Genomic DNA, 16,428 nt, shown 5'->3' with positions numbered 1-16,428 from the left:
CACATCACTGGACATATATGGAAGGGTAAATATAGGTGCATTTCCATTTTCCAAGTATCAGTTATCATGTGATATAGTCAGTTTGTATCTGGTCTATTTTGCTCCTTATTAAACTTACATGGACAGTAGTGCTGTTGGTGTCCAGAGCAAATCATTAAAGTCATTAAAGTCACACATATATATAATATATATTAAGCATGAGTGATCTTTTAGGGCAGTTAAAGAACTTGGCCAGATTGGGCCGCCAGGCATGTGTTTGACACAGCTGGCTGGATAATGGGACTGCTGGCATGTGAAGCTCATATTTCCCTTGTTGATGCTCCCTGCTGCTCACTAATGTTGTTGGGATGATGATATTCTAGTGCAGTTTCAGAGAAATACTGTGGATGGTACCAGTGCTCCAAGAAGGAGCTCATCTCATATTATTTTTCATTAGCTAGATTGTTCTGCTCATCACTGTTACTCTGCCCAAACTACAGAAGTCTGAGGCACCCCTAGTATCACTATTAGGATGAGGAATGGACGTTTAATTGTGTTTTTTGTAAAATTATAAACAAAATTTTATTGTTGACCTATCCACTAGTTCAAGAGCCAGTGGAGTGACAGAGTGACAGCTGAAATTAGATTTAATCAATATGGAGATGCTTGCTTCCTCAAATTAAAATAAATAAATTAACAGTTTGAGTGCTGTTAAGACCTAGTAAGTATAAAAGACAGGGGAAATGTTAACTTTTGGCTGCTCTGTATTCCTTAACAAAAAGAGACATTGTTTGCTAGCTAGCCTACTCTTGATGGCCTGGCATTGAAGCTCTAACTTCTCCTCCTGTGAGAAAAACTTGTCGGACAAATTAACGGAGCAATATGGCTAAATAGTTGAGGAAATGGATGACAGAAAAGTATACAGAAAAAAGAGGCTGCTTGGAAACAACTGGCAGACTATTTTAGCAGATGAACTGGTATGAAAGAAAGAAGAGACACATCTTAAAAAAACAATTTGGTTGAGTCTGTTGCTTAACTTCCTTTGAAAAACTTGATTATTTTCTCAATCCATCTCAAAAAGCCTGCCATTTCAAAGTTAATCTTCCTCAAGTATAAGTTTAAAGTTAATACTGGATAACATTTTAAATTAGAGTTTAATGTTTGGGTGCAGCAGAATTGAATTTAATCAAAAAAAACTGAACTGAGGTTTAAGTTCTTAATTTAAAGTTTAAAAGTAGAAGTTTGGCATGATCTAATCTGGTTTAAAAATTTATCCTTGTTGGTGCAACCCAGCCTTAGTCATGGACTCGTGACTTGTGTGATCAAAGCACATTGTCTCACAATATGATGACATCATGCAGTGCTGATGTTTTGGTGCGCTACCCAGACTCCAGTCTCTTTTATCTGCCTCTCATGTGAACACAAGCTTGGCTGTATGTCTAAATATTAAATGACCTCCTGCGTCGTGGTCTACTTTTAGAAAGTTGCATGCGGTAATGACACTCGTCATTGGTGAGATCATGGATACATGCGAGTGCGGTCGTATAATGGGACACAACAAGAATTGAAAGAGTAGAGAAAGATAAACTTACTTTTCTGTATGTGTTTTAAATTTGTATATTAGGTTAGGTTTCATGGTGCATTATATCAGCAACATCAGGAGGGCATGAAAAAGTAAATAGCAGCCAGTTTCAGTTAACTCTAGTGTGTCCCAGTGAAGAAATCTGTTAAGGCCTCTGAAACTGGCCTCACTGTCTCTTATTTAGCCACATTTTTCAGGATCTTTATGTTTGCTAATACTAAGTAAAATAACATATAATTTGTTGCTGTAATTAAGGAACAGAGCTTACCTTTAATTTTATATGATTCAGTGTAGTGTAAACTGACCCAGTTCTATTTAGCAGAGAGGATTAGTGGTGCTTGACGTGTAGACTCCAAAATTAGTCTTAATCTGTATTAAATTGTGGTTGAAGAGGGCTGGAAATGACTACTGTTGCCTTCAAGTATTCAAATAATTATGCAAAATTAAATGTGAATGTAAAATCTTTGAATGAGCAATTGTACAGGCCAATAATAGAGTACCTGATTTGGTACAGATTCCAAAACAGTACTTGATTGATTCCTTAACTTGAGCAATAAAAACATGTTTTGCTAACACTTGATTTGAAGGGACCATGTCACAACACCTGTCATTAACTGTCTTTATGAATGTTTAGGACTAGTGTCAGTAAGTGTCATTTCGTAAATTAATACAATGATGACATCACTTAACCAAGACAAAAACTGACATTAAAAGACGACCTTTCGATTTCTTTGTCATGACTACTTGACATTATCAAACAAACTGTTCATCTTTCTGTATTAAATTAAATTGTCATATGTGATTGATGCTGACATTGGCAACAAGACCATTATAATTGTGTCATGAATGTTTTTTCTTAATCACAACTACAGTCATACATTTTGGACTTGCCATAGAGATAAAGGTGTTATTACACTGTCAAATGCTTTCATAATGCTGTCAGGAACAATTCCCTCGACCTCAGTCAAAGTGGTACCATTTGGACATGTCATAAATATGTCATTAAATTTTATCAGGATAGTTTTTCTTCAACATTAAATTTAAACAAAAAAATCACAACTTTTCAAATGTTAAATGCTGTCAAGCACTTTTCCTGAATGAAATAAGTGTAAGACTGGATATTAAAGTTATTAAATAATTAATTTGAATAAGTAAATATCTAATTCAAGAACCTTTCTATCCATATCAAGAAAGTGTTGAGTTTTGACGATTGAGCCATAAATGTCAACTTTTTAACCATGATGTGATATGAATCACTGCAGCCTGAAGTCTGTTTTTTTGTAATCAGATACTGGTGACGAGGGATTGGTATCAAGGACGGGTACTAAATTAGTACTAGTTCCTGATTGGTCAGTATTGAAGTACTGATAAGCTCGTGGACAAATGTTACTGCTATTATACCGCTTTTATTAATGTAAGGTTAATTCACTCTGAAGGCCACATTCAGAGCTTGCAGCGACAGGGTTGTGTGGGGTTTGGGGGTTGTATAGTTGTGCTTATAACATAATATATTAGCATGCACCCTGCACTCTCTTCTCCTCTGTCTCCCTCCCAAACACATCGACACAAACAAAACAAAGCTTCTTGTGTCGCTATTTTGCAGCATGAACTGCATTCAGATGCAGACGTCATAGCTGAGTACACAAAATAAACCAACCAAGGACACAGCTGGGAGTGCATCCCCTCCTGCTAATGTGGCCATGCGAGTGTGCAGTCGAGACGAGAGACACACAGAGAGACAGAGAGTAAACGTAGCAATGATGTGCACTGTCTATACAGTTTAAGCTGTTTGTCGGAGAATAAATGCTACAACTCCCCAAAATCCAAGCCAAGTTCCCCGTCTGTAATACTGCTGGAGGGGGTTAACTGTTAGCTCTGAAGTAGCAACAACTTCCATGCAAACTCACTTAAGGTGGGCTGACATTTAAGGTGGATCAGGCCAGCTATTCTCATTTCAGTGACAAGTTGCTGTTCCTTTGCTCAGGAGATAACCATGGCCCTTAACTACAGTTAACCAGTTACATCAGCTAAAAGACCTTTTTTCGCATATTTGCATGTCATGTCTTTATTTTTTGCATCAAATTATGGAAAGCAGTATCAATAAGAGTTTCAATAAGTATCAGTATTGATTAGCAGTATGGGTATCAGTAAAATCCGAATGATACCCGTCCCTACTGGTGACTTAAAGATGCAGTAGGTGATTCTAGAGAAGGACAGTCGATTGTTGAGTCTCATTTTTGTCAAATATGAAGCGACTCACCAGGGAATGAGACTCGTGCCCAAAGATGCCAAAAATAGACTGCCTACCCCAGTTTTTAAAAGAAGAATCCTTTTTTGTAGTCACAGATTGAAGCCCAAATCCCTAATAACTCCACTCTGAAGAGTCACAATCCCGTCAAAGGACTTTCTGAAACAAAGAAAAGGGCAACGGGGGAGTGATGGAGGGTCTAGAGGTCTTTTGATTCGTTTCAGTTGCCACAATGACGATGTCTACTAGCATCATTTCACATTTATCCAGTCTGTTTGGTATTTCTTTCACTCACTCACTCTCTGTCATGCACAGTTGCCTTCCCTGAAAAAAAGTCTTGTCAGGATGAAACCATGGCAACAGTTAGCTATCACCTTTTAGTGCTGCTTTCCCCCACTTGGGAAGGGTCCATTGAACAAGAAGACGTACATTATCTCTTTGATTTGTCCCTCGTGGACAAATGAGTAGCTGTATAGCAAAAGATGTTTTTAATCTCAGACATAGAAGTGGGCAGAAACGTCGACTGCATTCAAATCCGATCACATATGTGCAGCCATATTTGTGTTTTTACTCCATATCAACCCGAACAAGCAGACGTGTGGTTTATACAAGCACAGGAGCTCACTCAGACTCTGTAGTGCTGAACAGAGCAAAAAGTAGTATGCCAGGTAAATGGTAGCAAGGTTATTTATGCAGATCTTTTTGGCATGATGTTCACTCTGTTTGATGTAATATTTATGCAGCTTCACCCCTCTACCCCACCCCTCCACTCATTTTTTCCTGCCGTCTATCTCCTCCCTGCTCAGCTCCTCCTCAGCAGAGCAGTGGATGATGCTGCTGAAAGCCTCAGATGTCTGACTTGCGTGAGAGCTGATCACGGAGGAGGACATTTAAAAAAACACGAAACCCTGAAAAAGACTCTTCCCTTTGGGCTGTTTTCTCTGCTCGTTTTTTTTTTTTTAAACTAATACTATCTTTACGGTCCAGCTTAGCACAGTGGCTTGGGCAAACGTCCAGCCTCACAAATGTAATGACGGTCAAGATCATTTCCTCTGGTCGATGGCAGATGGAGAGAAGACCAGTGGCTCAGCTTGAACTTTATACAGAAGGGTTGATTTGAAAGATTACAAAGTACCCCAAAGGATTATGAGTGTTAAGTTCAACAACTGAAGGGCCAATGCCAAGACCAGAATTACTGATGAACTAATCAAACACATTAGCTGTGTAAAACTGCCTCATGTTGATCTAATTCCAAATATAGTGACTCGGCTTTCTCTGATGCATCCCAGAGAACAAACCCCAAGTGCGCAGTTTAAATCCCTGCTAGGGGCTTTATCCCCTCCCCTCTGTGTGTGATTGTTTTCATGCAAGTCTTTCACTGGTAATAGCGTTTCAACTGTGACATGAACATGGGAGATTCTAAGAGCAGTGCCCATATACAACACAAACAGCCTGACGTATAGACTTTGTTGTATTTGTTAGCCTGAATGCTGCTGATAAGAACAAATAAACCTTTGAGATCCTTCTTATAGAGCTTTATATAGATGTTGTGAGTGCAGGAACACTGTCAATTCATGTCTGCACGCTTTTAATTTGCTGTGTTTAAAAGAGAAAAAGCAATTATTACCCTGTGTAATTGCTGTTTTGATTTGTATCTGATAACCAACACGGCTATGTGAATGCTATCTCCACAAACACATATACAGTCACACACACACAAACACACACTTCCTCTGTAGTGCAGGCATTTCACCCAAAGGTGTGGATCAACGTCACACAAATTGCAGCAGAAACAAACTCAGCAGATTTTGTGTCCCTAATGTGTTCTGAATGAGAGAAAAAAAAAAGTCTTAAGGAATCGTATAAAGGGAAAGTTTTAAACATCTTTTAAATATGATTCTACCAAAAATGGTCAAACATTTTGGGAGAAAAAAATGTGGTGAGGGTGAATCTCAAGAAAATCTGGCAAACGTTTATTACTCATAAAAGTCTTCTCTGTAACATATAAAAAGTCCAAGGAGATCCAAGTGGTGGTTCAAAGGTGTTTTTTAAGTACATCCTGGTACAAGTTTTAGGCTCCTAAAATAATAATTTAAATCAGTATCACTATATTAGTATAGGTACATGTATACAAAGCAATATAAAATTGCTCTAACCTGTATAAATGTATGTAAAATGTATATAAGAAATTTAAAACAAAGTTAATTAGATGTCACTTAAAATAGCCCTTTTATATTACTCTCATAGTATTTGTGACTGTCAGATTGTTCTTGTTCTTGTTCTTTATTTGTGTATATAATAAAACAATTGAGAAGAAGTAGACAATAACATAACAATGCACAGGTGGGATGAGAAAGAAAAAACCTGAGGGCTTGTAAAAAAAAAACCCTCCTAAGATTAAAATTAAAGATAACTATGCTGCCACAAATTTTCAAACATACATTTTTTTCCATTTAAAAGAGAAAATTGCTAGAAATGAAAAGAACCAAGAATGAAAAATAAATAAAAACAAGGATTACATGCACAATATCTTTGGACCACATTCATATAGTTTTATCATACCTCATTTTACGCAGCACTATACTTCAAAATAAGTTGTTTCAGATCCTTTTTTAAGTTGGCACCAACCAACATAAATGTTGGCAAAGATGAGCATTAAACATTTTGACCCACTTATGCATCTAAGGGTTAAGAATTTCCTTTTGCATGTTCACTGTACTGCATTCAACTACATGTGTCATGTGAAACAGATTCTAGTTGATTGCAGCACAGAACCCTTTGTGGGGACATCAGATAAGACGACATGCACAAATCAGTTTTTTAACATTGGCAGTAGTAGGAAATTGTGGCTTCAGCACTTTCAGTATTTCTCAATAATCTTCCCCACTTGGATTTCTTAAGACTTTTGAGATGTTATAAATGACATATTTATGGGAGAAGAACAGTCAAGAGTTTCTGTTGCTTTCTGTGCGGGGTCATGTTATAATGCCTGTGCTACTGTCTCTGTCTCTCTGTGTCACTTTCTCTCTGTCTCTGAGACCTGCGATAGCACACCTGCCGTTTGGTTTGGGGCTTTTATTGTCTTACCTTCTTTTATTTACCTTCTTTATTTCCTCCTCCTCTCCCTCCTGTTTTTTGTGCTCCTGTATCCGCTGACCTTGTCCCGTCCCAACGCCTGCCCGCCCGCCCGCCCGCCCGCCTGCCAGAGGGTACAGAAGGCTGCCAAAATCAAGAAAAAGGCGGTGTGTAATAAACAGGGCAAAAGGAAGACCCTTTGGCCACCTTTCCCTCCACTCTCACCTTTTCTTTTTCATTTCATTTGTGCCTGTCTGTTTCCGTGTGTCCTCTCCCATCTGTGTCACGTCTGCCGTGTGCATTAATTAAGTCAAACAAAACTCTGTCAGGTTTTCAGGAATTGAGACTAACATGTTTAATGTGGACAGCTATGCATTTTGACAGTGAGAGTCTTTAATGAGTCTATTTACATTGCAATATTTTACAGCAATGTCAAACTAGAGTGACTTTTAACCAGAGACATCATAAGCTGTTTTTGTTGAAGGACATTTACACTGACTGAAGTTGAAGCTGTGTTGTAATAAATAGACCGAGAACCGCTGAAGCCAAATTTAATAACGGCACATTGACCTGAATTTATATGCAACCACTGTGACCACAAGGTAACAGAACACATGTCAGCAGGACACTGACGGGAGAAGCTTCAGGCTGTATTAGTTCATCAGTTTCTCTTAGTACAGTGCCAATAATACTATGTATTAGCCTGTGCAAATTTAAGGTTTATTTCAGTTCTATATCACTTTAAAAAGAAAACCGGTTTTGCACCAAAGTGCTTCTCAAAGACAGACATACATGACTGCATATACAAGCATAAAGACATGCAGTGTATGTGCCTGACACGTTGTAAAAATAAAACAAGAGTTAAGTATAAACAAGTTTAAACACAATTTAAAACTCAAGGATCAGATAAAAAATATTACAGAAAATTAATAAAATAATTCAGCAGCTTGTTTACTCTCTGAGTGTATGAATAATTTTAGTAACATGAAAACTGTTAATAACATTTTCATGTCAAATTGACTTTCTTCTTTTAAACTGAAGAATCAGAACCTTTGGAGAATTTTGAGTCAGTAAAAATGTCTTTGCAGACATTTTCCTCGGGTTATGAATACACTAAGGTAACTAGAAATAGACACAGAAATCTAAATTCTGTCTCTAATTAAGTTTTTTCTGACACAAAAGCACAACATACTGAATATGAAAAGCTTTTACTTCAGGAACAAAGACATACAGCTGAATTTTATCAAACAGAAGAAAGAAAAACATCACATGCCAACGCAAAACTCATGCCATCAGCTGCAATTTGTGTTTGCAAATACTATTTAGTGCTTTTTCATAGTTTGTACGTATGTTGCTGTTACCCTCGAGTAAGTTTAATTATGTATTTGGCAAATTGTAATTCAGTGCATGCCTAATGTTTGTATGATTAACACAGTTTTCATCAGCTAAAGCAGAAAATAATTCTCGCTATAATATCTCAATTCATCTTGGGTCTACACGCTGGTGATCCTGAGATACAGTGAAGAGAGGGATCAATGTAAACAACCTTAGCAACGACTGCATGTGTTGGACAGCTTGAAAGAAAATCACTTAACACCTTTTATGAAGACCACATCTATATTTGCGTTATGGGGCATTTACAGTGTTTTATTATGCATTCATAATGCTTCATGACTACACTCAACTCACATAATGCATTGTAATGCACTATATCAATAGGCATCAAACACTATAGATGTGACTTATAATTAATTATAAATTCATGTGTCTTATGGATGGTCTTGACTAGATATAAACTAGTAGTTGACTGATGTGGCTTATAAAACATTATGACTACCTATACTTAGCTATACACACTCAACAATCAGCTGTTACTGATGCAGCTATAATAATGCGGGCTTAATCATAACTTTTGCTGTTGGTGGCAAGTGAAGTGCAATGCATATTCGTGCATGTAAAAGCATTTATCCTGCATCATAAGTGATTACTATGTAAGATGCTAGCATGCAGAGAGTTCTGATAGTTCAATCCATAGTAAAAATAAACCTTGACAAAAAGTGTTATGTCTTTTTATTACTTTGACTATATCATAAGTTTTATACTTCAGTTACATTCCTTAAGCCAGTGGTTCTTAAACTGGGGGGCCCCTTGGGGGGGTGCAGACCCACTGCAGGAGGGGTCAGGGTGTGAATAACCAGGAGAGAAATATAGAGTGAAATAAAGTTAAATGAATATGATTTATTTTGTGGAAATAAACAAATGGATGTAATCATGCTGACCTTTATTTCACTAAAATCCAACTTGAATCCTGTTATATCAGTTGCTTCCCCAATTATTGTTAGTGATTGCTAATAGTTGTGCGGTGGTGGGGCTGAACTTTTCTCGGCTTTTGAATGGTTACCTGACACAAAGTTTGGGAACCACTGCCTTAAACAGACAAATTTTACTTTGAATTCTCTGCATTTTTGCGGTCGGTAGTGATAATGTATTATAAGCCCCTTCAATCCACCTCTGTTGTAGAACTTGTCAAGAGCATCCATAAGACACTTGGATTTCTAATTAATTATAATTCACATCTCATGCACTAGAAAGCATTATATGTGGTTATGAGTGTAATCACAAAACATTATGAATGCATTGATATACACTATGAATGCCCTTATAATGCACACTAGATGTGATCTTGACAGAAAGTGTAACTGAAGAATCATATCACAATTCAGCATTGGTAAAAGAAATAGTTATTAGTGGGATGCTGTACATTTCTGACCACATTTTGTCGTTCGGTTTTGAATTTCTTGTATTTCTTTTCCTCTTTATCTATATCTTGACATCGTAGTTCAGCTTTAATCAAACATTTCAGTGGTAAACATCAGATTTTAACATCAATAATGCAGGCAGAAAAAATTGTCACAGAAGAAGCTGATTCTTATTTCTCCTGTAAAGGTAGCCTCTATTGACCGTTATGCATTAAATCCACAAGACAAGTTGGATTTTTTGTTGATAGCAGTGCCTGTATGCTAAGCTGACTGAGAACTACATACTTTCTCTGAACAAAGGGCATTCTGGAAGCTTCTTAAATGCAGATAGATACCTACAACATAATCACATCTTTTTTTAAACTGGTTGGGTTTTGTATTGGGATGGACAGTTAATAGCAATTGAATCGTAATATGCCCAAGTGCAAAAATTGCAAATCGCAAAATCAGAACCAAATCACAGTTTTTTGAAACAGGAAAAATTGTGAGAAAACAGCATAATAATGATGTACTGTTGTGCTGCAGAGATGCCCTGGTCTAAAAATCTTTGTTTAGTATAGACCCCGACAAATGTCACCTTATCATGATTTTAATAGTTTCACATATTGCAAATGCAATTTCAGTCAAATAATCGCAGTCTGACTTTTTTACCATATCATGCAGCCCTAGTTTTGAGCATCTTCAGACACTTGATAGGGATGAGAATAATGTTGCAAGCCACAGTATCAAATAGATGATTCATTATTTATTACATGAAAAAAAATTAATCACAGCTATTTCCTTATTTCTGAAAATACATCAGGCAGTTGTAATTAGACAAAGTCAAATATAGTTTTGTTAGCTAGCACCACACAGCAATTAGAAGGAAGTGTGTGCAGGCATGTTTCATGCTGAAGCTGCATTGCTCTCACTGGCAAAACAGCCAGCTGGTAAGGGTATAGTGTTGAGACGTTTCTTGTTTCCGTGCCAGTTCGCCATCCTCGTGCCAAGACAGTTGATGAAAAGTAACGCCACTGCCAAACGCTTTCTTTTTCTGCCTTCTCCACCTCACCTTAAGACTCAACAACCTGTCCATCTAACAAGCATTGGACCCTAAACTCGACATGCATGCACTGTGGATACCTAAACTAACACAGACACCATCCAAGCAGTTGTGAATAACTGTTAACCATGAACAGCAGAATCTGGTACAAAGATTTTGAACAACCAAGGTCAAAGGAGTCAATCTAATCAACTCTTTTGTTTTTGTATTTTCTTGCCACAGAGTGCAGACGGAGACGCTCAAACCCTCACTGAGGTCGATCTGTTCATCTCCACCCAGAGGATCAAAGTCCTCAACGCAGACTCACAGGTGAGCATGCATTTAAGTACGTCATGTTTCTGTCCAAAGTGTCTCTTTCTTACCCGTGAGAATAAAAGCTGTTTACCCCGACAGTGCCTCAGCCACCTGCTGAGGTATTATGGACTACACATCAGGAGAGTGTTGTTGTGTCATAGCTGACATAACTGCAGCTTAACCGTTGACACAAACAGCTTCTTATGAAACGCCACCACTGTTTGTTATTTATTTAATCTCATGATGTCACATTTCTGAAAAGCCTAAATATGCTGCATGAACATCTGTGCATGGAGGGTGTTTCTTCATAGTTCTACATTAAAGGGATAGCTCAGAGTTTTTGAAGTGGGGTTGTATGAGGTACTTATTAATAGTCAGTCAAGTAAATGCTGGTAAACACAATCTCAGTTTGGGGAAGCAGAGAGGAGCACCAGCACAGACACTAAGCAATGTACTGCTATGGACAGGGTCAGCTACAAAAGGTATTTTAGCCACTTGAAAACCGGTCCATCCAAAAAGTGTACACTTTATTTATTATATATAAATATTTTCACCTTTCTAACTTTCCATCAGACAGCCTTTTCTGACTGGAACCCTCCGTTATATAAGCCACATAATAGCTCTTCATTGCTCAGCCATACTCCATTGGCAAAATCAGTAATTTTACCATGCAGAACCCAGGAGTTGCTGGTTTACTGCTGCCTTGATCAGTTCATTAGTTGGCCTTATTGTGTGACTTCAGCCGATGCAACCTCACCTTTTAAAACACCAAAGTCACACAATAATACAAACATAATAACTGACTGAAGCAGCAGGAGACCAGCAACTCCCCTGTTCTGCAATGTCAAATTATTAAATTCACCAATGGAGTGTGGTTGAGCTAGAGAGTGATATTTGGTTCCCCCTGGGAAAAGTCTTTCTGACAGCAAAGTAAAGAGGTGAAAATATTCTAAATATAGCATAGACTTGAGCTGATATAGATTTTTTTTTTGTTATTGGGCCATCTTTTAGGTGGCTAAAATGGATTTTTGCTGACCCTGTCCACAGCACTTCATTGCTTAGCTTCCTACACCAGTGCTGCTTCTCTAAACGTTGGGCGTGTCGACTGCCATCTCCTGTAGGTAATACACTGACTATGGCTAAGTACCTCATACAACCCCACCTCAAAAAATCCAAACTATCATTTTAATATGAATATCCAAATGGTAAGCACATCTGTACTCAATTATAGTCATTTGTTAGTCTGCATGATGTGTTCTTCAGTTATTTTGCTGAGACACACAGCCACAAAGTCAAAAATCAGCTTGAAGTTTGACTTTCTGAAGGTCTTTATGAATGAAAAATCACATGTATCTTTCAGATTTTCTCTCCTTTGGTTTTTAACTTTTTCAACAAAGCTTCTCTTCACTCTTAGAGGAGCTTTGTCAAAGTTTTCTTGCCTTTTAGCTTTATAGCAAGCAGTTGTATGAAGCAGCAGTACAAGTCTTCACAGGGCGTAGAATCTTTGATAGAAGCAGAAATGCTTCAGAGAGCTCTGCAGCTCTCAGGATCATAAATAGAGCTGGTGCTCACAGTAACAGTTAAATGTATATGTGATAGATGATTCATTTGCAGTATGTCAGTCTGAGTTGCTGTCTGGCTGTGTGTGTGGGAGTGTATGTGTGTGTGTGAGTGTGTGTGTGGGCAGCCGCCTGGCAGAAGCTAACGTGCTGCAATGCAGTGTCTATCTTTCTCCCTTTTCCATCTGGTTGCCACTGCTCCTGGCATTCTTAAAAGAGAGATTCTGAGCAAAAAGCCTTCGTTTCTGCAATTAAAAGGCTGCATGGTGTTTCTGACACTGATTCTTAATAAGAACAAACTCCAAAGGTGGGCTGGAACAACAACACTAATTAGGATAATGTGATAAAACCAGTAGACACAGTTAATGAGGTGAATTTAACTAAACTGGGATTAAATTTAACAAATTATCATAAAACATGAACAAACATGAATTCCTCTCAGGAAACCCACAGACTCAAGTCTGTATCTGCTCTAAATTGCAGTTCCATAGTTGTGTTCAGAAAAAATGCCTCATAAAATCTACATTGTGACACAACACAATTATTTGGCTGAGTGAACAAACATGATTACACCCTTTAAATCACTTAGTTTCATCAACACAAACACCCTGATATCCAAACCTCTCTGAGTTTTTTGTGCACCTGTTCATTATTTTTGGAAGAACGTGTGCTTAAGATCCAATTTATCAGGGTGCTATTAGGTTATAATCAGATTATACACAAGTGAATTTGAATTCAATTAAAAGTAGGCCTGCATGTTTTCTAGCCACGCTGCTTTCATCTCACTCTCTGCCCTAAAAGGATGATGCAGCTTTGACAACGAAAGGAAACAAACATCCTTCAGACTGGTGCTTTAATTCTCAAATATTAGTGATCAAAGGGAGCCAGATGTTGTCAGAAACAAGATAATCACCAGTAACAGTTGCAAAATATTTCTCAAAGCTGTGATTGTATCAGAGGAACAGAAATAGAGAGCTCACTGTGGGGAAATATGGGATATTACATCATTTTGTCTGTTAAAATGTATAATTGTGATAGAGTATTTTGTTTACTTCTTGGCTTCAGCTTGGATACTCTAGCACAGTGGTTTTCAAACTAGGGTTTGGGGACCAACCGGGGTCCTTGAGTAGGTTGTAGGTGGTCCCCAGCTAAAGGAGGAATAGAATATTTTAACTTTTATCACATTTTAGGGTTTTGAAATAGGGTTGGCTGTTTTGTAATTTTGATCATTTATTGACTAGGAAGAAAAAAAAACTCAGAGTGGATTCCTTGGGACAAAATGTCTCAGATTAGAGGTCTGTGATCTAATTAATGTGCATCTATTGTGGGGGTCCTTGGCATGAAAAGGTTTGGTTTTCTAACACATATTAAAAGTACATATGAAAAGATCATTTGCAAAAACAGATATCTCTCTTTGTATTTATTATCCTAAATCATTTTTGAATATACTAGTCAGACTGGTGTTGGGATGTTTTGATAAGATATCTCAGATTTTTTTTAAATTTTATAAAGCCTGCCTATTGTACACTCAAGGGAGCCGATTAAACTGCTGTTGGTTTGTTAATTTTAAGAATGGCGTTCATATCTGTTTTTGCAAACGAACTCTTTACTTTCCTACCCATTTAACAGTTGCATGCAACAGTTGCTTTGCTGTTGCAGTGAAGCCAATGTTTACAGTAATAAACCCAGTCATTTCCATTATTAGAGAGCAGGAAATAAAGACTACATGACATCAGCACCTTTTTGGGAGTGAGTCCAGAGACACTGAATTATTAAATGTCTTTCTGTTTATGGTTTTTTCTTTTCTTGTTTCAGACATTTGGTCCAGGCAATTCTACTAAAGTTAATTAAAACTAAACTAGAAAGTGAAACAAGTTGCGACAAAACATTTTTTGTTTTGTTGAAATAAAAATAAAAACTATACAGAATGAAATGAAAGCTAACTGAAAGGTATTTAAAAGATTGAGGAGGCATTGTTGGAAATGTTTATTTAGCCTGGGATGTCTACATGACTGTGAGTCAATGTTTAAAGGTTGGTTTTGACATTGACGCGTGACTTTGTTTTATTTGCTTACAGGAGACAATGATGGACAACGCACTCCGCACTATATCTTACATCGCTGATATTGGGAACATCGTCGTCCTGATGGCGAGACGCCGGATGCCACGCACAGCCTCACAGGACTGCATTGAAACTACGCCTGGGGCACCCGAGGCAAAGAAGCAGTACAAGATGATCTGCCACGTCTTTGAGTCTGAAGATGTAAGTGCTTCAAGTGTGTTTTCAAGCTCACAAACCTGCTGTGTCTGTTAATGTGTTAATGAGAGAAACTGTCTACTTTAAATGACTGGGAGCAGCTGAGAGGTTACACAGATGACATCTATTACAGGAAGTCACTTTGTTATTTTTCTGCCGTTATGTAAGAGTACTCATGTGGTGGATGAATCTTCCAACATCTAAAGATAGTGAAGAAATGACACTTGTTATTGCTTCATAAGTGTTATTTGATTGCCGGATATTATTTCTGCTTCCCGCCTGTCACCAGTAGTAATGTTTTTCCTCCATTTGTTTCTGAGACATCATGTTTTTCTTACTGAAATGTAGAAATTCCAAAAAATGTTGTTGAGCGACCTTTAAGGAGCATTTAGAGCAACTCGTTGATGTAAAAAGATGCAAATTAGCTGGGCTTTTATTTATTTTTTTTATTCTTTAACACAGAAAGCTGCTGCTTGTCTTGTTGATGCAGATCCAGCAAGACTTGGCAACATTAACAATGATGCACAGAGGAGCCAGCATCTCAATGTCTGTTGCCAGTCAGTATAAAGGCTGGACTCCAATCTATCCTCTCTTCATCTAATTTCGCTGCCAGATTTTAAAGGCCGGCCAGAGTTATAATATAGCCATTCAGTTGCTCATCCATCAACTTATAAACTGTTTCTGTTTTTGTTGCTCCACTGGCTTTATTCTGTATTTGCCTAGTTTTGACTTTATTTTATTGTTCTGCAAAACTAATTCACACAGTGCATTGATTCTGAGAGCTTGGGCCATTACTGTCTACAAACTCTGCAAGAGATTTATATTCAAGTGCAGAATTCAATTAAATAGGAAATAAGGGAAATGCAGCTTGCAAAAAGATGTAGCCTTTTTACTCTCACAGCCAAGATAAGATTTCAAGTTTTCATTTTTTGCTGGTTCATGTTTTAAAAGTTTCACTTTTTTCCAACGTCTGTCTTCCTTGGTGGCAAATGTCTTTTGTGTCAGGGTGGATGTGCTTCCTAATTTCTTTTCTACTTTACCCCTGCAGCCCTAACAGCTTAGCTTAAGTACCCCCTTCATCAAAACCACCTGTCAAGTTGTGATGTGTGAGTCATAAGTGAATCACTGGAAATGAACAGTTCTTTTTACTGACTTGGAAGTCCTCATCTCAACTAACGTGTTCCCTGACTCGCCCCTCTTACCTGCTACTAGCAAGTGTGAATTGTGCAGATGAGGTGAAACCTCATGTCATGAGGAAATATATTTGTATTCGTGGAAATGTATCACATTAATTACTGTACTTGCCTAGCTTTGTGAGAAAAATAACACTGTGGTGCTTGTTTTAACTCAGTATTTGCTCTTCCAGCCCAGACCTGAAGGTCACACACCTCCTGCACACAGTCATGGAAGGAGGAGCTGTAAAACAGTGGCGTTTTTTCTTTGAGGGTCACAACCCCTTCAAAATTACTCATTTCACAATCAGAATTTGATTTGCACCGGTAACATTTTGACAGTCTAGAAGAGCTGCATGATTAAATTCGTTAGCAGAAGGCTAAACTAAAGTGGTGGGGGATTCACCAAGCCCTGACTGACTGACTTGGTGACTTGAGTGACTTGAAAACCTAACTCTCTT

General features: G+C 37.8%; 1 protein-coding gene across 3 annotated transcripts in view; it reads left to right on the top strand.

Annotated features, from left to right (window-relative positions):
- The window catches only part of apba2b (amyloid beta (A4) precursor protein-binding, family A, member 2b), an 89,931-nt gene that overhangs the window by 64,941 nt on the left and 8,562 nt on the right, over nucleotides 1–16,428 (top strand). For 2 of the 3 annotated variants that reach the window (XM_084716340.1, XM_084716347.1), the window contains 3 exons: nucleotides 7,016–7,051; nucleotides 10,908–10,994; nucleotides 14,616–14,801. In XM_084716340.1, the coding sequence (XP_084572466.1) occupies nucleotides 7,016–7,051; nucleotides 10,908–10,994; nucleotides 14,616–14,801 (309 nt within the window). The remainder of the gene's footprint in view (nucleotides 1–7,015; nucleotides 7,052–10,907; nucleotides 10,995–14,615; nucleotides 14,802–16,428) is intronic. The other variant, XM_084716355.1, reaches the window with a different exon arrangement.

This window comes from Lutjanus erythropterus, chromosome 1, assembly GCF_056507025.1.
Source record: "Lutjanus erythropterus isolate fLutEry1 chromosome 1, fLutEry1.hap2, whole genome shotgun sequence".
NCBI lineage: Eukaryota > Metazoa > Chordata > Actinopteri > Lutjaniformes > Lutjanidae > Lutjanus > Lutjanus erythropterus.
This window is presented reverse-complemented; position numbering and strand designations above follow the sequence as displayed.